Source organism: Fundulus heteroclitus, chromosome 2, assembly GCF_011125445.2.
Source record: "Fundulus heteroclitus isolate FHET01 chromosome 2, MU-UCD_Fhet_4.1, whole genome shotgun sequence".
Taxonomy (NCBI): Eukaryota; Metazoa; Chordata; class Actinopteri; order Cyprinodontiformes; family Fundulidae; genus Fundulus; species Fundulus heteroclitus.
Window position 1 is genome coordinate 27,841,659 of NC_046362.1, and position 27,868 is coordinate 27,869,526.

Below are 27,868 nucleotides of genomic sequence, written 5' to 3' on the forward strand. Positions count from 1 at the left end.
CCAGAGCCTGTTTCTGTACTGTAGAAAAGCATGCATTTAATGTTGCATTTCTGTCAGTGACATTGTCGGGGAGAATGTAACCGGACAGATATTAACCGGCTCGCGCTGTCTGTAATGTAGCAGGAGTACGAGGTTGCACAGTGCGATAAACAGGAGAAGGGATTCTGTTGGAAAAATGACAGGCCCAAATAAACGACTGCACGTCCAAATACAAGCCCTAAACCCACGACTTTTTACAAGCGATTTTAAAAAATAGAGAGCCCAAAGTCCCATATAAGTGGAGCTGGCAGCACTGCTTCTGTTACACAGCTGCCTGTTCACATTCACAATACGCAGCAGAGATGTCATTTCCATCAAATCTCAGGCTTCGGTTATCCCGTGCGAATGCGCTGCTTAAAAAGCTGACGTAGGGTGGTCATTTACTTATTACATGTAATTACCCCTAGGTACCCCTAGGTAAAACTGATCCTGTGAGAGTAGGTCTATGTAGTATGTTTGAGAAAGGCCATTCAGTGTGGCTCCAAAAAAATACATTTATTTTTAGCCCCTATGCACTACAGTGCAGGGTTTTTCTTGTACAGCTGTGGAAAAGAAAGCCTTCGATGCATGGAAGATGATACACGACTTGTTATGAAACAACAGGGTGGCCTGGCCAACAGTTGAGGAGTGCAGCCAGCTGCCTGAGTCTGGACTCACTGATGGAAGAGTGATTACAGACAGTGGCTGGGCAGCAAAACAGTAAGGCCTAGCTTGGACATAACCTGTTTTAAACTACTGCACCACAAGCTTTTCTAACTATCCCTTGGATAACAGTTTGGCTTATTTACGATTTAAAGTACACATGCAGCCTTTACGCCTGCAAGTAAAAGACTGCTGTGTTCATGAAAGACTGTGAAGAACTCAGTAAATTCTTGCGAGGTACTCCCATAGCATGCCCCCAGTGCCGTAAGTCCAATTGAGTCCAGAATGGCTCAATTGGTTGTGAACAATTGTAACTCAGCCACAAAGTGGTAGGCCACATAAAATCACAATGGGTTCAGTGGTAGCTCAGCCGCAAAGTGCTCAGGGGTTTCCAAAACTCTGCGGAGTCAACAACCACAGACCTCCAAACATCGTGGGGCCTTCGGTCTGCATTTTCTCTGGCAATGGCTAGAGAAAATGGCACTTTCCTAAGTGTGTCAAATGGGAATTTTTATGTATAGGGGATTATAGTGTTGGTCTGTTCTTCAGAAATTGGGCTCAGCCACACAGTAATAAAGACAGGAACTCTTCCTGGCTCAGCATATTCAACATTTTGGAAAATGTCATGAAATGGCCACATTCTGTGCCAGCGTAGCTACTCTTAAAGGCATACTATGCAACATTTTTCAGTTAATTAATGTGTTCCATACCGTTTTGGATGATTAAATGAGTCATTTCAGGTCGAACAAAGGTTTTCTCGGTCGCCCTGGTGGTCTGTGGAGGAAATACTGTACTTGCAATTGCAAGAGCCCTCGGCCCGCACCCACAGGCTCAGTAGTCTCGTGCAAGACCACGAGAGTCGGTCTTGCTTTACGGCGAGAACTCCATGTGTTTTTGCCCTGCCATTCACTATATGCACGCGCGAAAGCAACAACAAAGAACCGCGTGTTAACGTCAAATAAACATGCAAGCATATCGAGCATTTAAAAAAAAAATAAAATAATTATTATTATTATTATTATTATTATTTATTTATTTTTTGGAATGTTGGCGAGGCGGCCGCCTCGGCAAACTCGCGCTGCGGGAAAACCCTGATGTTCATACTTTCACTGTGTTAGTCATTGTTTGTACTGCCGTTTTTTCCACTTTTCGTTGCGTTCGCCTGTCTGCTAAGCTCAAAACAACCGCACCTGGCTTGACGGAGAAACCAGAACAGCTGAGCATCTTTATGACAGTGCACTTTTACTTTCGCCCTCTGGGGGGAGCCTCGCTGGAAAATCAACCCCGGTTGCATAGTATACCTTTAAGTGCACAAAGCAAGGTCCATAAAAAAAATGTTTTTTTTTTTTTTAGTTTGGTGTGTAGGAACTTTAGTGGTCTGCACAAAATCCTGACCTCAACTTTGGGATGAATTGGAGTGGAGACTATCATCCAGGCATGCTTGTCCAACATCAGAGTCTGAGCTCACAAATGCACTCAAGAGAAGGCAGATCAGGGAATACTTGGTAATGGCATTAAGGTGTATGTACTGATGCTATGATGCAAATCTGAATTAAAACTAGACACAGAAACAGTGAATCCTAGTTAGTTACTACTTACTTGTCAACCAGTAAAACTATGAACACCGACTAGTGCTGCTCCAAGGGAGCTCAGCTGATTTGTTATGCAAGTCCTCTTGTTGCCAGGTATCAAGGGATGTGACAGGTGCCTGACCTCCCCCCAGGTCCTACAACTAATGGAAGATAGTACTAGAATGTCCTATGGGCAAGAAAAAAAATCATTTGCTTTCATTGTATATTTATTTCTTTTTATTCATTTACTTATGACCTGACTAATAAAGTTCCACATCAGATGTGAAAGTAGTTTATAGCATCTCTTCATGGGATCTGTTAGTGGATCAAACGTAAAGCAGCAAAAGAACACGGTGAACTCAAAGTTCATGTGTCAGAACAAGGAAAAATGGGCAGGCGTACAGATTTGAGAGAGTTTGACAGGGATCAAATTGTAATGGCAAGATGAATGGGTCAGAGCTTCGTAAAAAAGCACAGCTCTTGAGGGATGCTGTTGATCTGTAATGATTGGTATCCATCAAATGTGATCCAAGAAAGTCATCTAACAACCGTATAATGGACAGCCAAGGTGCACTGATGCCTGGTCCGTTGGGCCGATCCTAGACAAGCTACTGTAATTCAAGTTGGTAATCCTTGCTTGGAGAGAAATGTGCCTTAAAACACAGCATATGGCACTGGATATCTGCAGACCAGTCAATCTGGTTATGATGCCTGATTAATGTAGGATTTAAGTGCATCAAGATAACCAAGTGCTTAATTTGTTCTTTTTACTACTGCTCGTTAATTTTGAATCCTTCTTGCAGATATCGAACATTTGTGTCCGAAGACGCCGGTCCCAACACTCTTGTTGCCACAGTCCTGGCTAAAGACCCAGATGGTGACTCCATAACCTACTCCATAACCGCAGGCAACGAAGAGGGCAACTTTGTCATTGACAGCCAGAAAGGTGATATTTCTTAATTTCCAGCTTGACATTATATTTCCACTTCTCACACTAATTGACAGGTTTTCTGTCAAATCAAATACATTTTTTTTCCCCCAACGTACCGCTGCTGCAGAGATGTGTTAAACGCCCTCTGGTTTTAAAGTCAAAGTGGGATGAAAGTGAAACATCTAATTTATAAACCGTAATTTCTCTGCTTTTTAAGTGCCGCTCCCTATGTTATTAGGGTTGTGAATGTATTCTATGACACTGTCTTGGGAATTTTCACTCTTCTGCTGTGTTTTTATTTTCTTTTGGCTGGTGTAGAGCAAAAAAAAAAATCATGTGTTTCTCTGCTTTCTAGCATTGGTGACTGCACAGTTTATCTTTTTTATTTACCCTTTGATCTGAAACCAGTGGAAATCTCTGTGACATTTGTCACCCAACCCTTTCAATTCAATTTCACAACAACTGCTCTATCATAGCTCACAATCTTCAGGCTGTGCTCTGCCGGCTCCTCTTCCTTTTGTGTCATCGCTTTATATTCCTTTCCATCTTCTCCCCGTGTTTCATAATGAAAAAAATGTCTCATATCTTTATATCTAAATATTAAAATGTATCGATTGCTATAAATATCATACGCATATTCCTCTCCGCCTTTCTCGCCTCCCTCTTTATTTTTTATATATCAAACAGAGGAAACCCTTAGAAAAAAAGCATCATGTAATAGATGAGAAAGCTGGTGCTGCAACGCCAAACAAGGTTGACATTTAAGGCAGGGAAATTACCGTGTACATCCTATAGTTCACCTGTTTTAATGCACTGCTGTAGTAATGTCAATGTCAGACGTTGCAATTATTGGCTTAGACCCTACTCTGGTATGCATGCAGCTGGAATTCTGAGTTAAGTGGGAGGAAGGACAGTTAGACACTTCCGACTGTGTGTATCAGCATGCTGTATTGTCTTTAATCAAGTGCATTAAAAGAGATGAGAAATGTATACAAACAAGAGGATGAAAAAAAAAAGGAAGCTCCCTATGCTCTCACTTCAATGACTCTCCCCCCACATCGCAGGCAGCCTGCTCATCCAGCAACTTCTGATGTGTTTTTGCAGCATTACTGACGAGAAAGATGTTGACTCAGATGCACCATCCTTTTATCCGACCTTTTATCTTCACTGTTACATGAAAGCAAACAAAGGAGCCAAGAGGAACGGCTAATAGGCTTCTGCTGAGCTAGGTTAACTTCGAACCGGACCCTCCTCACTTATTCCTGTTTTCACTCAAATGCTTGAGCTGCATGTGCATCTTCAGGGCAATTATTACATCAGAAATGTACCAAAACCACAACTGTGAAATTAGTTTTTGGATGTAGGCTGCATATCAGATTTGTACCTTTCTGTGGACTTCTGTTGAGGTGCTTTCCCCCCCGCTCTCCATTTCAGTCGACATGCTGGAACAGCATGCAGTATGAATTTTCAGCCGTGTTTTACCGATTGCTGCTCCCTCCCTGTGCAAGGGCATTGTGGCAATAACATTCTGCCTAATGACTAATGGAAAGGATGCACATGCTTTATTAGGATGCAGCCTATTTTATGATGTGTATATTAATGGGTCTGAGCTCTCTGCAGGATTGATCCGTCTCCGCTCCACTCCCCTGCCCAAGCTTCAAGGGTTGGAGTACGTCCTGAATGTAACGGCCACAGATGACAATGCATCAGGCGGGCCGCACCCTCTCAGCTCCACCGCCCGGGTCGTTGTTGGAGTTGATGATGTTAACAATAACAAACCAATTTTTGAGCAGGTGAGAACCTTTGCTGAAAGGGTAATTGTGTTTGGCAATATTTTACTGCTTCAGTGCTGCAATTCATTCATTAATTTTATTTACATCAGGGATGTCGCTGGCACATTGTGATGCTGTGTTTAGTGTTTCTTCCTTCTTTTGAATTGTGTAATATACTCAGCAATGTGGCAGGACACAGTCGAAGGGATGTCCTCTTTTATCTACCAGCAAAATGTCAAGGTTTTAATGTTGTCTTGTTCTTACTCTCGATAGAAACATTTAATCCAACTGTATTGCCGTTGAGAGGTATTGCTATTTATACAACAGGCCAAACATAATCAGAGAAGGAATTGATACTTGTAGTTATACTAAGAAAAAATATTAATATTAATGAAAGCAAAGTCTGATCATGCAGTGAAAACATCCCATTATTCATCAAAATCATAGCGGTTTTCAAGAACGGCCTTTCGACCATGATTTCTAGTTGCTTTCAAATAAATGTTCTGCCTGGATTGGCCTTTGTCTCAGTGCGTCCATAAAAAAATAAATAAAATAGAACTGATTTTTCTCTTCCACCATTTCAAAGACAAAATGTTTTACAAGAAGCATGTAGGATTTTTGAGAGGTTGTATTTTGTGCAAATTTCCCTGTTTTAGTTCCCACGTGTTACCATATTGTCCCAGCCTGCTTGTATTTCAGACCGGTAAGCCAACCATGTTGTAACCATGTGCTTGCTCAACCAGTAACATTGGTTTATATCCCTTCAGTTAAGTATTGTGATTAATCATGACGATAGTTGTGGCACAATTGGAAGAGTAGTCATCTTGTTATCCAAAATGCAAAAAAGGGAGAAAAGGTGAAAGAAAAAGAGGAGAGGAAAGGGAGAGAGCAATGTAAAATCCTGTGAGTCTGCTTCTACACCTGCAGAGAGAGAGATATGAAAAGAACAGCAAAACCAAACGATAAAGTATTACAGGTACAAACAACCAATGTCTTGATACCATCACTGAACAATATACAGTATTTTATAATAGGAAATGAATAAAGTGTAGGTATTGTGATTAATTATGAAGATAGTTGTGGCTCAATTGGAAGAGTAGTCATCGTGTTATCCAAAGGTTGTGGGTTTGATTCCAGCTTTCTGCTGACCCATGTCAATGAGTCACTAGTCAAAGCACCTAACCCCAAGTCGCCTACCGATCTGCGTATCGGTGTAAGAATGTGGGTTTATCTGTCAGTTGGAATGGGTGAACGTGGCTTTGGTGTAAAGCACTTTGGATGGTTGGTATGACTAGAAAACGCCATAGTACACCATTTAACGTTTAAATAATTGAAGAACGCTTGGACCTAATGTATAATCTTTTATGAAAACTTTTACTTTTACTGGTTGTGTGTTTCTGGTCTACCATTTGGTCTGGTCACATGGAAATTTACCAGATCATGACCCTTGATAAAACCAAAACTCCAGGTGACCCACTGCAGGGATATATTATTTATTGACATAACTTGATATGTCCGAACAGAAGACTATGAATAGATTATAGAAAAGGGCTTTAAATCATTGGTTGTCAAAGCTGTTACATACAGTGGTCAGAGGCTCAGTTGCAGGGTGGAGAGTGTCTGCTCTAGGAGCCTCAGGGTCACATTTTGGCTGCATGTGGATAATGTGGTCCTGTTGGCCGTGAACGTCAGCGTGCACAATAGGAAATCTGAATGTAATATGAACGGTGTGAGTGAGAGCCAGCTCCTCTGCAGCTAAGGTCATGGTTCTCGGACAGAAAAAAGGTGAACTGCTCCCTCCAAGTTGTGGACAAATATCCATCTTGAGTGGACTGAGTGGGAGAAGGATAGATGAACTGGAGCCTCATCTGACTTAAAGGCTGTGTTGCTCAACTCTGTTGTGGTAAAGAAGAGCTGAGCCAGGAAGCAAAGCTTTCAATTTACTGCTTCATCTACATTCCATCCATCACCTATGTTTATAAGGTACGGATCAAGACTGAAAAAAAAAAAAAAAACAGGATCCCAGTTAAAGCGGCCAAATGAGTTTGTGATGTAAGGTGGTCTAGGGATGGGAAGCTCTCTCTCATTGTGGGGAGCTTTCAGTTGAGGTGGTTTGCTCATCTGATCAGGATACCGTTTTTGACGCCTCCCTTCTGAGGTTTACCTACCTGAGGTTTCTGATCCTGCCTCAGGATCTACCAGAATGTGATTGAGGGTGTCGTTGGGGAAAACAATGCCTGTTTTTTTGTTATTGGACCTTCTGCCATCTTGACCTGTGCTCAGAAAAGTTGATGACTACAAATTTATAGATGGAAGATTAACATCCCACGGCTTCAGACTGCTTATGTCTTAATAACAGGCTGTCATGCAGGTGGCTGGAAACTTTTCAAACAGGTTGAGATTATCTGAAATCTGCAGAAATATAATATTACACTATTTTGTTTTGATGCTTAGCTCTTATTACTGTCATCCATTTCCTGATAAGTCTGGTTGTCTCTGTGAACTTCAGTTGCTCCTCTCCTTCGTCTCACCAGTTTGCTCATTTTCTCTCTCTCTCTCTCTCTCTCTCTCTCTCTCTCTCTCTCTCTCTCTCTCTCTCTCTCGCTCTTCCCATGGGTTTCGATTAGCCTGCACAACCCACTCTATCTTTAGGCAATCCGTCGGGATTTCAATTCATTTATTAATAAAAGTGCAACATCATCATAATACGCTACACCTGTTTAATGAACTTCCTCTCTAATTAGGAATGACTTGAACTTTGCAGAGGACACACGCACGCGGAGCATACGTGCCTGGGGTGTTCTGAGCCGTATGCAAACTCTTTGCAACTTTTGTAAATATCCAGTTGTGCTTTAGAATAGCCCGAGCTGATTTAATGTTCAATAACGCCCACTTTCTGTGAACGGCTACAGTACTCCTCCTGCTCACATCCTTTGATCCATCTCATCTCTCTGTCCCACTTGAACTCCTCTTTTCAAATTGTTTTTTTTTTTGTCTTTCATGGTCATTCTATCAAAAAATAAAAAGCAACTTGCATTTATAGCCGGATGCAAAACAAGAAGACTCCAGAGAACCATTCTCAATCTGGGGCATATGTTCATTAGAGGAAATAGATAGAAATAGCAGCTAAAACAAAAGCTGTTCTCTGTTGGCTCCTCAAAATAAATTAGTTTGAGTGTTTTTGTTTTCGAAAATTTTGTGCTTCTGATTCTTTAATTGTTGCATTGCACTTAACTATTGTAACTGTTTTACTGACCTTTAATCTATTTGAATTTACATTCTTTGATCCTTTTATTCTCATCAATGCAACACTTTCTGACAATATATATATATATATATATATATCCCAATTCTTCCTTGTGTTATTTGTCCCTGCTTTGTCTCTTCCCTCTTCCTCCCCCGCTCTTTATCTCAGTGCCAGCAGTACCGCGAGCAGGCTTCAGTGCTGGAGAACCAGCCAGCGGGGACTTTTGTGTTGCAAGTGCATGCGGTGGATGCAGATGAGGGAGCAAATGGAAAAGTGAAATATGGCTTAATGCACAGAGACAGCGCCATGCCTGCCTTCAGAATCCACCCAGACACAGGTAGAGCGTCGTGGATTGTTGCAGGGCAAAATTGGTCTCAATTATACATGAAACAAAGGATATCCCGTCGCTAGACAGATCTGCAGTTAAATGGTACCTGACGTCTGCAATGATCACTGTAAAACAAAATATAATATGAGGGAAGGGTAATGCAGAGAGTAGCCGTAAGATGTTAAATTATTTACTATTTTAAAATGAGATGTCCAGCTCGGAAGAATATAAGTGATAAAGCGTGTAACTGAGCTGAGGTCTTGAGAGGTTTATGGTGTCTTTCTAGTGTTAAAAAAAATGGTCGAACAAAACTGCTAGAAATGTTATTCAATCAATCATTTTCTTTCAAGCTTCGGTTATCTCTTCTTGGTCTTAAGACTTAATCACAAAGTCACGAACTTCGTCAAAGGGAGCCTCCAATTGTCCAATTGCTTAGAATAAATTCATAATTGTTTACTTGTCTTGGTTTATGGATTGATGGATGGACGGACTCAGTTTAGAGAATTGGAAAACCGCTGAACGGATGAGTGAATTTATAAGCAATCATGTATGTATATTTGCCAGCGGGTTGATGAAGGGCCTTGATTATGGTTCTGACTTTACAGGAGTGATTGTGACAGCCCGGCGCTTCGACAGGGAGCGGCAGAGAGAGTATTCAATTACAGTAACAGCCACTGATTGGGCCGAGGAGCCGCTCATTGGCATCTGTCAGCTCGCCATCCAGATACTGGACCAGAATGATAACAGCCCCAAGTTTGAGAATTTACGCTACGAGTGTAAGTGTTGGACATATATTATTCATGAGCCAAAAATAGCGACACTGAAGCATAGCCAGAACACTGAACAATACAGACATGAATAAACAGGGCAGAGGCAGCAGTGCATGCCCTTTATCCTTTTTAATCATCAATTGGAATTTAAAAAAAGATTACTTGATGTGCATCACTTCCTCAGTATTTAAAGAAAAGGTTTGAATACATAACTAACTAAAATATGAATGATTAATGTTTCTATAGCATGTCTTTTAATTTTCTGTCTGAAACATGTAATACAATCTCTAATTGATCATTGTGGGTTATTAATCATGCAGGACTATGGTTATATGTTTTTAATGGTGTCAGAAATGCCAATAAGAAGGTTTTCTGCTAATATGTTTAGTAATGATGTAGATAGCTAAAGGAAGAAACTCTGTTTTGGCCATTAAAACAGCGCTATCTTCCTCTGACCATAATACCTCTTCAGCTTAGAGTTAACCTTGGAGATTGTCATCTGGAAAGTTTCCATATAATCATTATTGGCATGGATGTGCCATTGATTTTGAGCTATTGATGATTCATTTTAATTTGAATCTGTTTTGGGGAGGGGTGGTCATAAAGTAAACTTTAATACATTCTAAAAACAACAGTTATGGGTAGAACTTGGATTTTTTTGAAAGATTTTCTCTAACCCATACAGGTTCATATATATATATATATATATATATATATATATATATATATATATATATATATATATATATATATATATATATATATATATATATATATATATGCTTTTATTATCATTCAGAGACTTGTGACCTAATCTTTGCTGGATATTTGACTATGTTTCTTTGCAGATATTATTGGTTTAATAATGTTAATTCCCTGGCACTGACCACACTTTTGAACAAGGTCCATAATATTTAAAAAAAAATTGAAGTTGAGTCACTAGAAAGGCCTTTTGCTTTATCCACTCCAAAACGACACAGTCACAGTGTTTGTCAGTTGTTCCTGAATACAACCAAGGAACCATTTATTTAATCTGAAGGTGACAGTTAAGGTCAAACAGTTCAAATTGGGACACAATTAGATGTTTCAACATAAATAAATTGTATTGGAATGGATAAAGCACAAAACAACCAGCTCAAATAAGCTCTATTAATTCTGCCAGGAAGAGTAGCAAAAAGCCAACCAGACACATGCCAGAAGCTAGCCGAAAGCTACTGAAAGCGGATGGCTGAGATGCAACTTGCAAAGAGATTTTTCTGAGGGTGCATGCAGAAGTCCAGAATCAAAATTGTGCATCCAATTCCTATTACATTAATTGAAGTTGTCTTATGTTGGATGATTTCAGGCTGGAAAAACAACTGTTGAAGTAACTAATTAAAAGTCAATGATTAAAATCAGGCCCGTGGTAAGTTTATGCAAACCTCTCATGGGAACTGGATGTGATGTGACCTTTATCGTGCCTTGCAATATGCTCGGCAATATGAAAACATGTTTATTTGCATCTGGCAGTGAAAAAGAGAGTGTGTATGTGTGTGTATATATGTTTGTCTTCTGCAGATTTTCTAAGAGAAGACACAATGGTTGGGACCAGTTTCCTCCGTGTGGCAGCTCATGATGATGACTTTGGCACTAATGCAGCCATCGTTTACTCCATGTCAGTGGAGCAGCCCGAATACCTGAGGGTCAACCCCGTGACCGGATGGGTCTACGTTAACCAGCCAATATCTCAGGTTAGTCTGCTTTTATTAGATCTGTCAGTCAGCACGCACACACACACACACACACACACACACACACACAAACACACACACTCTCACAGAGTCAAAAAGGCTGCATTAGACGGTAGCCCACGGGTCTGTGTCAACAAAGTTAATGAACAAGTCCCATCAAAGTGCCTCCTTCTGCGACTACCATTCTGCTGGATGTCTTCTCCCAGGGGTGCAACATATGGGATATTCCACAGAGGAAAAATAGAGGGGGGGGGGAATTCAAGCTAAACAAATGATTTAAAGCATATTTAACACCGTCAGATTCCTGTAGGTATATTTGAAGACTGCCACGCTAGGCTGAGTTATAAAAGAAAGTACTTATCCTCTTCCTTGCTGCTGATGACCGAGACTGGGTGGAAAACATTTTAGAAGCCATTTATCACTCAGAGCAGCGGCATCCTTAATTACTCTGACTTTAATGTGTTGAATTTAATACATTTTTTTGTTACCATTTATAATCTGATACATTAGACTGGAAACTAGCGGCATTTTGCAACCCAAAATTCCTCTTCTGCTTTAAAGACGCCCTGAAGACTGAGTGATTATGCATGCAGGCTTAATGCAATATGTAGCACTACACTACAAGATAGTCCCTCACATTATTGACAAAAGATGCAAAAAGAAGAGATGTGTGGTCAGTTTAGGATCTCCTGTTATTTTAAAGAAAGGTATTTCCTATACCAATTCTTGACTGTTTGATTTCTCGGTTGCAGCTATAATTAAAAACATTCAAATTCTTTCCAGCTTCCCTGCTGTGAGCCATCATTAATTATTTAAATTAGAAGCTGAGGAAATGTCACAAGATGTCTAAATGAGACAGCAGACACTATAAAACAGGGTTTTACTAACATTTTCAAACAACGACAAAATGATTATGGAGTTGACATTTTAAACTATCTTTAGCATCGTATATTAGCTTGATTTCCTCTAACTGTAAACTGCAGCTGTAAGTTTAAACGTCAGTGACTGTTTGTATTACCGAGAGAATGTCAACTCCTATATAGAATTTCAAATTTTTAAGAGGCTGCCAACATTGCCAAATCGAGTATGCGCCATGACAGACCAAGAGTGGACACCATAGACATTAATTACCTTAGTAAACACAGAGAGAGCCACTTTGCCCGTATTTTCTGAGGCTTAAGGTTGCAATAACCGGCGATGACTACTGAAAGTAGATCACAAGGTGCAGAGCACCATCTTGGGCCGAGATTGGTTCTGGAGATATGTTTTTACTTGGTGAGAACATTGCAGAAACCCAACCGATGGACCATAATTTCATGCTTATTGATTTATAATCTCTGTATTTCATAATTGATTTGTTCTCTCTGTATTTCAAACATTAAGGCTGAATCACGTTGCCAACTTAAGTACCTTGGAGTTATGGAGTGCCAACGCATGCAAGAAGCTGTGCAAAACGGTTCTTTTTCAAGGGTCAGCCCTAGTGGCAAGTAGGGTAATGTAAGATTGACCTGGAAATTTTAAAGAAGACTTTTCCAGACCTTTAAAAACTGTGTGTATGCATGTGTGCGTGCAGAGCATGCAAAGATATGAGGAAATTGTTGTTGAGAAGGCTCAGGATTATATGTGTGAGAGAGTGAAATAAATGTTAATGAACAATCCAACTTCTTTTAATTTAAATATAAAAAGATTCATTTATTAATTTGTAAAAAAAAACATTGCTCTTTGTTTGAGAGCATGAAACAAAGTATTTCAGCACGAAAGCACATATTCATTTACATATTTAATAATAAGCCATACCATATGTCTCTTTGCTAAATAGCATAAAACTAAGTATTTCAGTGTGGAATCACATAGTTATTTATACATTAATATACCATGTCTGTTAAGAACAAAAACAATGCATTTCAGTATGAAATCATGTTTTTTATGTGTGACAGCATCCTGTATCATAACCACATCTCTGCTGTTTATAAACAAAACAGCAAACCGTGTGAAAATCGGATAAAAGTTCGGGTCATTTATTTTAGCTGGACAAACAGCTTCCTCAGTACAAATAAATGCACTGGGGGTGCGTGAGAGACCCATCCAAGATGGCGGCCATGCTGAAACATCAGCTTCAATAGGCAGCGCCAGTTCATGGTGTGTTTACCTATATATTGTCGATGGTGGACACAGTTCAGAAGGACAAAATAGAGGAAGTTTGCTGTAACTCATTTAGCTTTACCCGTTTCTGACAAAATTGGCTCTGAGTCTATTTGTCTATTTCTCTTACAAGCTTTTTTCTAAGCCAGGTATGAATTTATGGCATGTGGCAGATGGCTCATTGTAATTCCAAAACACATTGAGAACCCGATGACTAAAAAAGCAAAGGGGGGAACATGACGAGCACCCACCAAGGTTTTGGTACTTTAGCTCTACTTTAGTATTCGCAGAAGGAAGGAAAAACTGATTTGCCTCCATAGAAAACAGCATTTTTCTTTTAAATAGCCACTTTCTTTTGTTCTTCCTCTTACTTTATAACACCTCTCTAATCTGGAAAATAACTTCTCCGAATTAATTTTCTTCCCTCTTATACATGTAAAAAAACATTCTAAATGTTTTCTAGACACCCAGGCTAACCTTTGTTGCTATTTCGTTTAAAGTGAAAGTTTTTAAAATGACATAGGATTGATTTTTGACGTTTATTAGAAGGTCAAATGCAGACCTAGTCAAAACTGACAATAAAAAAGCACAGCAACAAGCCTTGAATCCTCAACTTTTCAATTACTAATCTTGTGCTTTCCTAACTAGCACACCAATTCCAGCAAAACAGATACAATCCAAAACCATTCAACGTGGATTATTAAAGTTTGTATTGTTATTTCAATAGAGTTATTATTATTATTTTTTTAAAAAGGCAAACTTAATTCTATTTGTCATCTGCCTCGGTAACAGTCTGCTCAGCAATGCCTCTCTGTCACAGAGGTTCTGAATGGAAATTATGATTCTTGCTGCACAACTGACATTTTTTCTTATGGCTACAAACTGGACTTCATCTGTCATGTTATCCAAGAAGTGTTCTATTGTCAGAGCACATCCTGTATCCCAGTTGTTGAATGACATTTTAAAATGCATGTTGCCATCATTCAGTACAGTCTATATATATATATATATATATATATATATATATATATATATATATATATATATATATATATATATATATAAAGATGTTCAGCATTGTTTTCTCTAGTTTTCCCATACACAAAAAATACAGACTAGTTACTCTACGTTATTATAGCTACATTTGAACAGAAAAATGTATTAAATCAGTTGTTAATACTCAAATGATCTTTCAGTTTTCTCCATTTCTGCAGACCTTATGAAATTTTAGACTAAATATAGTATATATACACTTTTGTGTATATATACAAGTGTGTATATATACAAGTGTATATATAAGTTCTAAAAGTGTATATAACACACTTTTAGACTAGAAAAGTTTGCTTTGTCTAAACCTAGACCAAATATATAGGTCTAAATCACAGCTATAAATACAAATATTATTGACTTGTGAATTTTCTTTGATGCATCCCTGCTGTTGAATCCATCCATCCATACATACATACATACACACACATAATCTCATTTTGGGTAACTTTGAGTGTCCAGTTGACATAGCATGCATATTTTTGGCCTGTGGAAGAGAGCATTTGCAGGGAGACCAAGCAGTTGACAACTATAAAACTCGTTAAGTCATATTTTTGTAAAAGAAATATGTATAAGTAATAACAAGCTGGCTTTATTTCTGCTGTTTGTCATCTAACAGATTTACCACATGTTGTTTGTGACAGGCTCAGCTAAGCAACACATTCTGTTTACATTTTTCATAAGTGTGTGTTTTGCTCTCTCTGACCCAACAGCCCTCTCCATGCTTTTTGTTTCTCACTTATTTAGACTAAAGTGTTGTTCTTTGGGCAGACACTTATCTCGGCACTGTAGGGTTGTTTATTATTTATCATACTTTTAAGGGCACCAGTAGTGGAAGTCCGCAGCAGTATTGGCTTTTATGACTTCACCGCTAACTTCATGCAAAATTAAAAGCGGTAAGCCTCCAAAACCTCATCAAACGCTGATGCTGCATATTTTAGAACGGTATCAGAAGCTGTTTCAATCATCCTGCAATCATGCTGCAGCTAAAATTATGAAAGCACTTGTGTTTTAATATTAAATGTATAACCAGCTTGAGACGGGGCTCTGTTCTGATTTACTTGTCCGTTTCTGCTTACAAAGTAATCAGTATCAGGCCATTTAAAAATAAAGCACAGCTACTGTACCAGAATATAATGCAAGGCTTCAGCTGAATTTAAGGGGAAAGGGCAACTGAAAAAAAGCACATATTTTCATATCCTACTGTAAGACAGTGCAGCAGGAGCCTTGGTTCAGGAAGTGTCAAAACATTATACAGTAGCTACATCTCCACAGAGAATTAGGTGGAAAGGACTGGAAAGGTTGGTGCGTCTGTAACCAGAATACATTATAGATATTTTCAGGTTGAGATAAGAAACTTTTATGGCAAATTTAAATTTAAACCTTTTGTTGGATGCTTCCAGATACTCATTGCGACATTAATTTATTAAAAAAAAGCAGCAGCTGCTGGCACCAGATTGCAAAGCACAGTTTACAATCTTTGTTCTCTGTGTTTAAGCCTTTCAAAAGAGTTGTTCATAAATGCTAGTTAAATAGTCCTGTGACTAATAAATGTTATTTGGAAACTAAATGGGATCCCTTTTATCAAATGCTTGTGGTATAAGGATTTGCTATTGGATTGGATAAGAAAAAGCAGGCAATGTTACAACTTAACTGACTTAAAATCAAAGCGGTTTTTAATTATCAAAGTTGTTCGAATGTCTGAAGTGTTAAAACGGAAGTTCAGTGTTATTTTTACACATGATGTAATTTTGTTTAACAGTTCCAGTCACCTCCTAATGAATGATTTCAACATTGTTCACTTTGTTGTGTGAACCATCCTTAGAATGATGTTTTTTCATTTACAGACTCTCTGCTCATCTAACCGGCTAACATTGACTTTGTCTCTGTAAGGTCTTGTTTTAGCCTAAACTAAGCATCTTTCTCAATTCAATTAGCTATTCTTCTAAAATGCTGATAATTTCCTGACATTACGAGCAGTTCTTCCCTTATTCTGTTGACATCAAAGAAAGAACCAGTAAAATGTAAATTTACAATAAAACGTATTACTGACATGATTAAATTGAACTGATTTAATAATCTTTCTGTGAAAATTCCATGTTGCAGCTCAAAGAAAGCCTGTGCTGGACTTTATCTTAATTAAATTATATACACAGTGGATTTTATCGAACAACTTAATGTTTATGACTCAACTGATGATGGTTTGATCCACAAATTAGCTTTTTGTTTCATTGCAAATCTTTGAAATGCACAAAAGATCATGCACCATCCAAGTGTGCTGTAAGAAACACAAGTCCCTGCTGTAAATAATTTTTAAGTGGTTTTCTTCAGATAATACAATGATCCCAGTATTGTAAGAAAATAAAACTTATGTTATAATGATGCATTTTCTGTCTGTATCACAAAATAACTCAATGTGAATGTGTCTACTCATGAGAAAATGATATTTCCTTAAAAACGAAGCATTGAAAAATTACTTCATTCTGAATTTCACAAAATGGTTATGATGCCAAAATTAGTGGCGCTCGTTTTCCAAGTAGTTTGAACCTTTTGTAACGGTGTGTTTTGGATTATTGAATTCTCTACACACAGTATGTAGACAGGCCATGATGACTCATTTAAGTACCACTTGAAAATTACATAATACAATACTAAATTGGTTAAATTTGCACTGACTTTTTTAGACAAATCATGCTTCTGCTTGCTTCAAGACATGTAAGCGGTACAGCTCTTCTACCAAGAGCTGTTTTATCTCCAAATTGGAGAAATACTCAACTTCACCTGTATCCGCCAGACTAGGGAAATGGAAGTTTGTTTGACTGCATATTTTTGATATCTATAAAATGGCAATGAATTTTGGTCTGCGTTCTCGTCGTTATCAGCAAACTTCATTGTTTTTTTCCTTTACATAGACTAAAAGAAAAAAAAAAACATTATCAGACAAGAACAAATGCCACTGCAGTCCCCTTTTTAGATGTCTGACAAAGAGTGGCTAAAATTAAATTCTCTCACCTGCATTTCGGATTTAACAGGAGGCTTTGCGGTGAGCTACTTGGACATCCTAAAAAAAAAATAAATATAACATTTCTCTCCTGAACTACCAAGTGCAGTGTAGAGGATAGATAGTTCCCATTTGTTACTGGGATTTAGTGTAGTACTTTGTATTTCAAGGAAAAAATGTATTAACTTTCTAGTTAAATATCAGTTTGTTTTCTCTTTATCTCAAGATAATTGCCAATTTGCCCTCACAGAGAGGCAAACCGTGACAGTTATCATGACAAAAAAATGTGCTATCTTGTGATTTCAAGAAATATAGTCTGTTATCAAGAGATAACAGCTTTCATTTTCATGCGATAACAAGATATTTTCCCGTTCTTTATATATAGGTTATTATTAATTTTCGTTTCAGTGAAAGGAAAAATGGATTTTATGTCTTTGTTGAGTTGTTAATTGTCTCTGCAGAGAACCTATATAACACGGGACATCATTGCAACAGATGGAGGAAATCGCAGCACCTCCGTGGAGCTGGCAGTCACCATTACCAATGTGAAGAACCAGCCTCCTCAGTGGGAAGAAGATAGCTACAGTGTTGTTATACCTGAGAACACAGCCAGGGACACACCTATAGTGGTAAGACTATTCACATATTTAATTACTACAGTGTCACCGTCATGTTGTAGTGTTAGAAATTCTTGTTAGTTAACGACTGAATTGGCTGCCTGTTTGTTTTTTGTTTTTTTGATGCAGAGTGTGACGGTATGTTTACACATGATTTCTCAGATTACACCTTTAAGTGTTTGTCAGTGCCACTGAAAAAAGAAAGCATGCTGGAAGCATGTTAGTTCGATGATGTGTGAGAAATATGACATGCAATCTCGTGTGTCAAGCAAGTTTTCTAACTTATCGGCAACTATTAAATGCATTAAAATGTCCTTGATGTGAAAACATAGAAAGTCGTCACGCTGGAGACAGCGAAAGACCTGCGGTGAAGGTCTACACAACGAAAGTTGCATTAAGATGAGAGCTTATTTTTGGACCCGAGACACTGGGTCAAAGATTGTTATGTACATTGTAGTCCGTACTTTATTAATTATTCAGGTGCATATAGAGCACTCTTGCCTGACAAAGCCTTAAGGTAAGAAACTGTTTGGCATTACTTGGCTTTATTCACTTGAACTTTAAGACAAATACCACTTGGGTAAATATGAATACCCCGATATGTAGCCTGCAGTTGATTTGCTCAACTCGAACTAAGTAAGTAAATAAGAACCAACTGAACTGGCTTTGTCCAAAGTTAGAATAAAACCTGCCTAACAGCAGTCCTGAAAAGCATTAATAAACAAATTGCATCTCATTTGTTTTGCCAGATTAACTCTGCTACCATTTGTTTATGCTAAGCTAGGCTAATCACCTTCAAGCTGTAGTTTAAACATAGATGAGAGTGGTGTCTTTCGATTTTTGGCAAAAGGCGAATAAGTACACTTCCCAAAATACAAAGCTGTTCCTTTAAGCCCAGCTCTTTAGCATCTCAAAGCAGCTGAGCATGAAGCTAGAACCAAGAACCGATTAGCATTGCTGGCATTAGACTGCGGGAGCAGAAAGCTTGTCTGGCTCTGTCCAAATTAGAAAAGAATAACACCCACTGGCACTTCTAGAGGTCATTAATTATTTTTTTTTCTCTTTTCCATGTAGAAAATTAAACAGGCCTCCAGGACTCTTACTTCAGACTTTTCATTAGTGCCAGTGCCTGTGCTTTTATCAGATCAAGGTGTTTGGGTTATAGAATTTTTCTGGAATGTAAAAAAAATCTCTTGCAGGATTATATCACTTAAAGGAAATCAGAATAACATCTTTCCTGTTCTTAGTGATTGAGATGAATGTTCTTCAATAACTTACTACAGGAACATTAGTTAGAATATGATCAAAAAGTCATTCAGTTATAAAAGTGAAACTCGTATACAGTATTGTGAAAATATATTACATATTGAATAATATATTTCAAGTGTTGATTTCTCCTTGATTCTGATAGTTATGACATCCAGCTAAAGGAAACCAAAAAGGCAGTTTGGAAGAAAATTTGACTTTTACTTCACATATTGCAATATATGTATGTATATACATATATTGCAATATATGTATACATATATTGCACATAGCACATAATATATACACTCTTTTCTTGGTCGGGACTCTTTTTGCATGAATTACTTCATAAATGTGGCACAAGATGGAGGTGGTTGGTCTGTTGTTCTGCTAAGGAGTCCAGGAAGCTCAAGTTGTTTTATTGAGGTCTTCAGCTTGTTTACAGCCTGGTAGAAAAAGTCCTGGTAGACAGCTGCACTGACTTTGGACTTAATAAACACAGTGGACCAACACCAGCTAAAAATGACTTGGCTCGCCCAAATCACTACTGAGTGTGGAAACTTTGTGCCGGACCCACAGCAACAAACCAGACATCTCCAGACCTTGATTTCCAATTGAAATGCATGTTTTACTGTTATCTAAGAATCTGGTCCTTTTTCTCTATTGCCCAGGTAACACATCTCTGGTTTGCAAGCTGCTAAATGAGGACATAGTGTGCTTTGAATTCCTTCCGTTTCACATGTAAATCATTCAATTGTGGTCTGTATAAAATGGAAACCTCCACATTCCCCCTTTTTGCCCCTGTTCTGAGGTGTGTCTGAGAGCCACTCGGTTTCTTTAAATCTAAAGGAGTTACTTCACACCAGACCCCCCTCCAGGTCCTTTTATGCCACCGTTTAGCAGTTCCGCAACAAATACTAAGACCTAATTGTTTAAAAAATGGGATAGAGAATGAATAAAACCGAACGGATTTGAAATTGTATCCCAAACAGAAAATAAAGACGCTGCACCTGGAGAGGCTAAATTGAACTTTTCTGAACTCATAGGGACTCCGTGTACACAGCAACATGTATTTAGGGGCTAAAAATGTGGGTTTTACAATGTATATCCCCTTTAACCCAAGTGATGAGACCGCTGTGACCTATATCCTTAATATTTCTGCGTGGTGGAACATAAACCACTGTGTCCCGTTGCAGTCTATATCTTGCGAAGCTCCCTAAAACTCTTTAACGGGCTTTGCTTGACAATACCCTCAGAGCAGTTGTTACTTGTGCAACTTTCTCTTATTATACATTTTTTATTTGATTCAACTTTCCATGAATAAGCTCAACACTCCAACTTGTTTAGCAGTGGCCTTTTGAGACTTTTCCTCCTGGTGGAGGATGTCAGTGACTGTCTGCTGGACAACTGTAATGTCAGCAGTATTACCATTGATTTATACAGGCTGTAAAATGGCCATAACATACCATTTCTGTATTTGTGTATAATTTTTATTGGTCTAATGTAACATAGTACATGTTTTCAAAGAAGCTGTAAGCCATAACTATCAGAATTAACAGAAAGAAATGCTTATATATCTGTCTGTGTATATTGAGTCTGCCGTATTATTATGTTCGAAGAAAATCCATGGTCACAAACCTTGTCAGTGGGTGTTTATTTAGTCTTAATGTTTAGCATTCACATGACTATATGTGCTCAAATTGTTGGAGCTCTTTTAGAAAGATAAACAACAGAAAACTGCCTTTCATCTTCCACTATAAAGCTCTAAGATTTTAATGCAGTCCTCTACAAAGCTTCATATTCTCTTTGATAGATGTCTTAATGCCGTTACTTAAATACGTTGCAAATTGCTTTTGTCTTTTAATCTTTTAAAATTTTACCAAAGTAGAAGATTACTATACGCATGCAGAAAGCATATAGATTAATGTAGTATTACCCTACCGGCCATGTCTTTTCAGAGGGTTGTGTTGTGAAATGTGATGTAATTGGTGAACAGGCCCTGCAAATTCATTCTGACAGATGTGATAAGATTACTGTTATTAAATTACTGCCATTAAGTATCCACCATACGAGCCCATGTTCCAAATTAGCTGGGCCCTAAACGTGCTTCACCATGGTCAGTGTCTCAGCAATGGAAAAAAAAACTCCTGAATCTGCCCCCTCTGTCTCCAAAGTCGATCAGTCTATAGATCATCAAGTTTAATATATAATATTTATTTGATATCTGGAGGGATATTATTGTTCTGCTAGAAGTAGAAGTCTTTTTTTTTATCTTAACCTGTGCTGAATAGTCCGTGGTTACATTTCAACAGCAATGCTAATGTTGTCTACCATTGGCTGGAGTGTAATATTTTTGGCAGCTAATAAGAACTCATCCAAAGAGCATCGAGTGGCTTTTGCTTGTTGATGTACATGTTGAATGTGGATTAGAATTCTAATTATGCCATCTATAGCAGTAATTATTTTTACTGGGTTCTAACTTATAAATATACTACAGTTGGAATTGTTCTAGCTTCTTTATCAGCTGGAAAACTGCAGCCTTGAAACCAGTCAGGTGCCATTAGCTGCCATTGATACATACTTTGGTTATATTCAGACATATTTGTTTTGGTATGTTGTATGTTGGTGCATCTATAATGTTCTTTGTTAGATATTATTTTGAGTTTGAGTGTTTGTCACACCACTATTCTGACTGCTGCAGCTTTAAAATGACCAGGTAACCCCTCGAGGATTTAATGGACAAATCTAAGACTGTTACTGATTTTCTTTGCAAGAAGAAAATAAGTGTAATTTCTAAACTAATTCTTTAGGCCATGTTCACACACAAAGACGAACACGGTAAAATTTCATTAACAAATGGTAAAAAAAAAAAAAAAAGTGTGTCCACACGAGAAGTCCGCATCACCGCTGAAAACACTGTACTAGTAGGTATACGGGGCCCATTGGTGGCGCTGTGCCACTGAAACACGCAAAAAAAACAGTGGCCATGCGTAGAAAACTCAAGTTAAAATCAAACACAAACAATTACGCATATTCAATGTCGACACGTGGTTCATGCATTAGGTTCAGCTGTAACAACACCATAAGAATACCAACAATGTATGAATGAATGAACACAACATCGAACAGCGCCACGTTTGTTGTCATTTGTGAGAGTGAGGCACATGCGGAGTGGAGAGAGTGTTGGAGACCTTAATGAAAGTCTTTGCTCAAGTTTCCTTTAAGAGAAACTTTCACATAAGCCATCAGGTGCTCAGATAAATGAACTCAACAATAGAGACCTAGCAATAACAGCATCATGTTTTGCTGGGTGACGATCGATGAGGAAAACGGCTTGATTTGACTAAATTATTGGTCCTTCAAGACCATTTGGCACAGCCAGCAAGAGCATACTTTTGTAGGTTATTTTTAGCTACAACCTATTTCTTTATTCAGCTGATCAACCCGTGGTAGCATATCCCCGTGGGTTCATGTCTTCAGAGGTCAGTGGCAATTTCATGAACGTTATACTTCTCCATAATTTTGGAGATTTTTGTCACCAGCAGATGAAGCTGCTTGGAGATAGTCTCATAACCATTGCTTTTTATATGGATATATCTGTAGTCATCTTCCTATTTCTTTCTTTAGATCCGAGTATTTATCGTGTGTTCATGTGTTTTCTATACTGCAGACTGTGTTTGAGTCGTATTACTGCATTATTGTGTTATTGTTTTATTTTATAAGTAAGCACATCATGAGCATTATACAATCCAGAGTCAAATTCCTCGTATTTCCGGTATATGTACACATACCTGGCAAATAAAGCTGATGCTGATTCTAAGCTGTTCATTAAGTTCTCGCCTTTCCCGTCTCTGCCCAATATTCAGTGTGGTTCATATAATACCAAAATACTCAGTAGCATGTTTCTTCTCTTTAATTAAGCTGAATGATTAATGAAAAGTTTAATGTATAAGTGCTACTAATTAGGTTTAAGCACTTACTTTGAAAAAAAATCAGTAATAAAAGAACAAATTGTCTCTATAGGGTTACCAACATTTTTTTTTTCTCTCAAATTTGGACACGTCTTTGTTAATTAACCCATAAATCAAGATTGGTCTCTCTTTTGTCTATGATTTTTTTTTTTTAAATATATTTTTAGATTTGTTTGTTTATCATTTATTAAATATACTACACACTATCATATGCTGAATGCATGCTGGTAACATTTGAGTTAACTTAAATTATGTTGCAGGATAAATCAAACAATGTTTTATTTATTTGCAAGGATATTAACAAATGTGTAACAAATGCATCTTTCATTTTTTTCCCCTTTATCCAGCGCTTTTTCCTATTTATTTATTTTTGACAAAATCTGGGGTGGAAAGTTATTGACTTTATTCTTTGTCCTTTTCAGACAATTAAGGCAACCTCTCAACTGGGTGACCCAAGAGTGACCTACAACCTTGAGGATGGGATGGTGCCTGAAACCAACATGCCAGTTCGTTTCTACCTCTCCCCGAACCGGGAAGACGGCTCTGCGTCCATTCTGGTGTCAGAGCCGCTGGACTATGAGACAACGGCGTTTTTTTCCCTACGGGTCCGGGCCCAGAATGTGGCTGCAGTGCCCCTGGCAGCTTTTACAAGAGTATACGTTAATATTACAGGTACGTTTTATAAGTCTTTGGCAGCAGATTTCTGGTCTTCATCAATTCATAATTAGGTTTCCGTGGGTGTCAAAACATATATACGTACTGTATATTTTGTGATAATTAATTTCAGCTTTAAATGGCAAAGTGAAGGATGTCTTGAAGCTGTTTTTATTGTTCGAACTTATGTATCTGTCAGTTTGTTTGAATGTATCTCGAGCACTAAAGCAAATTTACTTGCTTCAGGTTTAACACGTAACACTTTCTGACAATGTAACTTGATAAACTAATCCTACTAGAGCTGTTGCATTTGACTCAGCCTGCTCACTGTTCAGACGTATATTTTTTTTAAATATTGCATGGCTACAGAGGCTGCAAATCTGAATGGGAATTTATTTTTAATGTGTGGAAAATAAATTATTAATGTGCCAATAAATCTTTCCTCTGTCCTAAGATGTCAACGACAATGTGCCATTTTTTACGTCGTCTATTTATGAGGCCTCAGTAACAGAGGGAGCACAGATTGGGACTTCGGTTCTCCAAGTGTCTGCTCACGACAAAGACCTGGGTCTTAACGGAGAGGTACGTGTGGATCAGTTAGTGTTTGTGTTGTAAAAGTAGAAAAAAAAGAAAGAAAAGCCAAGGTTGAACAAAAAGTGCTGCATCTAAATCTAGAGACTGTGTTTTTTTTCTCTGCTCAACCATCCATTCACAGCAGAAACAGCTTTATGTAGCATCACATCTCATTTCTTCCAGTGTAGGAGTTTTTGGTCTACCTTCATCACAGAATTTCAAGACGCAGCTGAAAGCTGCTGCCAGCAGCAATCTGAATGATTGTGAAAGTATTGGTAGAGCTGGGAGTATTGATTTAGTTTAATGAAGAGATACAGATCCAGATTTAATTCCAACCGTTTCTGCTGCGGTTTAATTTTCCAATTACCTGTGCTCCTCAGATCACTTACTCTTTGCTCAGCGACAGCAGCGGCGACCACAACTTCTTCCGCATTGACCCCCAAAATGGAATCATCTACACAGAAGCGGTGTTTGACCGGGAGGCCCGTAGCTCCTACCTGCTGGAGGTTCAGTCAGAAGATGGCCAAGAGTCAGCGCGACCTGGCAAAAACAAACAACCCAACACAGGTTCGAAATATGCATGCCTGGAGGGATGGAACCATGAACTAGAGTCAAAAGAGCCTGCCATTTTAGTTCTTCATTACTCCCTTTACATCCAAAATGTTTTATTTTAGTCTCATCTGACCTACAGCACTTCCACTTGTTTGCTGTGTCTCCTAAATATTTAATTTCTTTCTTTCCGCTGTGTCTTTCATCTTTGATTTATTTCATAATGGCCAAATATGTGCAGTGCATGACTAATAGTTCTATTCAATTCAATTAAATTGTATTTGTATAGCGGCAGTTCACATTAAATTGTATTTGTAAAGCGGCAGTTCACAACCCATGTCATCTTAAGGCACTTTACAAAGTCACTTCAATCAAATTATACAGACAGATTGGTTAAATACTTTTCTATCTGAGTACACCCAGCAGATTGCATTGAGTCATTAACTTGGATAATGGGCAGTTGCCTGCATTGTGTCGTTGACTTTGCACCAATCCCTCATACCGTGCATGTGGCGACAGTGGAGAGGAAAACCTCCTTTAACAGAAAGAAACCTCCAGCAGAAGCAGAAAGGCTAAATGCCACGACCAACAGGGAGGGAGAGAAAGCAGAGCAGAGACAGAAAAAGAAGACAAAGTACGCTGATCCAGGAATACTTTCAATGTTAGAAAGGGTAATGGCAGACTAGCTCCATAGGTGGTCTCGTCTAGGAAATAAACACAGCTAAGCAGATTCTGAGGCAGTTTTCCGGTCAGGAGGAAGCTGGAGAGAACATACAGTTAGCTGCAATGAATGCCCAGCCAATAGCCACGTCTAGGAGAAAAATAGGGTTAGACTCTGAGAGACGGGGCCAACTCTATCATCAATGAAATGAAGTTGTTGACAGCATAGCTCCGCCAATCTGTCTCCTAGGATGGTGTCACAGTTCAACAGGATTCCAGGCCAGATGCAACTTCTGTGAAGAAAAAAAAAAACTGGAGAGAACATAAAGTTAAACGAAGCAATAACAGTAAATAATGCAAAATTGGAGACAAGGAGAAATCAGCAGTGAGAGAAATAGGTTTCAATGTTGGTCAGCAGGCTAATCTCCTGTCAACAGATTATTTAATCTGCATTTCCTCCGGAGATACATACCATGGCCTCTTGTTTCTCTGATCAATGGTCATCTTGCACAGCTCTTCAATATTAAATTGAATAGTGCTCTGTGAGACATGCTAAGCTTGGAGTGTTGTTTCTTAACATAACCCTGCTTTTCAAAATTTCCACTGCTTTGTCGCTGACCTTTTTTTTTTTTTTTTTTTCTTTGGTCTCTGTGATGCGGTTTGTTCACTAATATTCACCAATAAACCTCTGACATCTTCACAAAACAGCTGGATTTCTACTGAGATCACACACACAGAGGTGGACTCTTAATTGCTGAAGGCCTTTGGTTGCAATGGATTGCATCTAGGAGTAACACAGTAAAGGGAGCTACATAGTAATGCACTGCACAATATTAAGATTTTTTTTTTATTTGTAAAAAAAAAAAAAAAAGAAATCTAGAATCCAGTGTCCATTCCTTTCCTCTTGACAAATATGTACCACATTTCTTATATCTCATAAAATCCTGCTAAAATACATAGAATTGTGGGTTTGTAACTTCTGGCAAAACTCAGAAAAGTTCAAGGGTGTTAAATAGTTTTGCACGGTGATAAATGGCCACTGAGTTGTGTTTTAGGATCTGGTGGTTTCCAGCTTTTGCTAGGACGCTGGCAGCCTTATGATGACACCATTCTCAAAGCAGCATCTTAATACAGGCTCTTATTGTCTTGACAAATTTCCTACATATTTTGTTTAATGTGTCTATGACTAGACTCAGGATATACAGTCCTGTGGGAACATTCTCATACATAGAAAAAAAGTTTTCAAGCACACATGGCAGAACACCCGTTGGTCATTTTGACTTTTAGTCCTTCATCTTTCAACCACTTTAGCTTTAGTGTTTGTCAGGAGTTTCAAAGACAGACATGTTTTAGATCCTCATGATTTGCAAGAAGTATCCTTGTCTTGAACCGCATCAAAATGTAAAGCAGTCCATTTGACATCTCCGAAATCTAACAGGGTTACTTGAGTGCATTAGTTGTCTTTTTAAGCAGCTGAAGAATAGGTCAGGGTGACAGTCAGAGAATTATACCACAGCCAAAGTATAATGGATTTGCACCTTCCCAGTCCAAAAATAATCTCAACTCAATGAAATTAATCTTCTTTGTTCTGCAGAATTGTTTTTAAGGAATCAGAATTGTACAACAAAACTACATACAAAGGACTCGATAATTATGCCAATATATATGCTGGAATACAAGGAATTTTGGGTTTCTACAGCATCTTGTTTTCAAAAATCAAGAATCTTTTACTCTCACCATGTTTTACCTTGGTGAAATGACCTTTGAGGTAGACCTGGCTTAGGATGCACATGGATAACATGACACACATACACATCAGACTTAGTCTTCACAACTTGTTTTTTTCCCCCACATATTAGAGCATGCAAGTTCGTATCAGAGTCCGAGGGATCTGATATCAGTCCCTTTATTTTAGCCGTAACATAAGAAGAAATGACACAAAGGTCATGGACTTCTGACTGCTTGCGCCCTCACAACAACACGTCCACGTGTTCATTTCAGTTCTGTTTAAATAGCACCAGTGGCCTAAGATGGTGAGAGTGATTTTATAATTTAAAATTCAATTCAAATAGATCCAATGTCTTCCATTGCAAAGCAATCATACTGCCCCATTCAACTGCAAGTACATGAATTCCAGATGATCCAGGTTATAAAACAGTACAATCAATGTTAAATATACACTCACTGGCCACTTTATTAGATTCACCTTGCTGGTACTGGGGCGTGTTGCCTTGATGTTAATTATTCATGGGATAAATTAAAGAAAGTGTCAGAAACATTGCTTTTTAGCAAGTTGTCTTCACCACGGCTGGATGCCTCTCTGCATTGAGTTGCTGTCATGTGATTGACCAAGGCATTATTTGCTTTGGCAAGCAATTG

The 27,868-nt window shown here is 38.3% G+C and overlaps 1 protein-coding gene across 1 annotated transcript in view; it reads left to right on the forward strand.

Annotated features, from left to right (window-relative positions):
- Positions 1-27,868, forward strand: part of LOC105924376 (neural-cadherin) — a 178,202-nt gene that overhangs the window by 93,674 nt on the left and 56,660 nt on the right. The window contains 9 exon segments of the mRNA XM_036152005.1: positions 3,056-3,198; positions 4,804-4,976; positions 8,371-8,539; positions 9,136-9,306; positions 10,858-11,030; positions 17,682-17,849; positions 23,476-23,725; positions 24,162-24,289; positions 24,661-24,847. Of these exon segments, the coding sequence (XP_036007898.1) occupies positions 3,056-3,198; positions 4,804-4,976; positions 8,371-8,539; positions 9,136-9,306; positions 10,858-11,030; positions 17,682-17,849; positions 23,476-23,725; positions 24,162-24,289; positions 24,661-24,847 (1,562 nt within the window).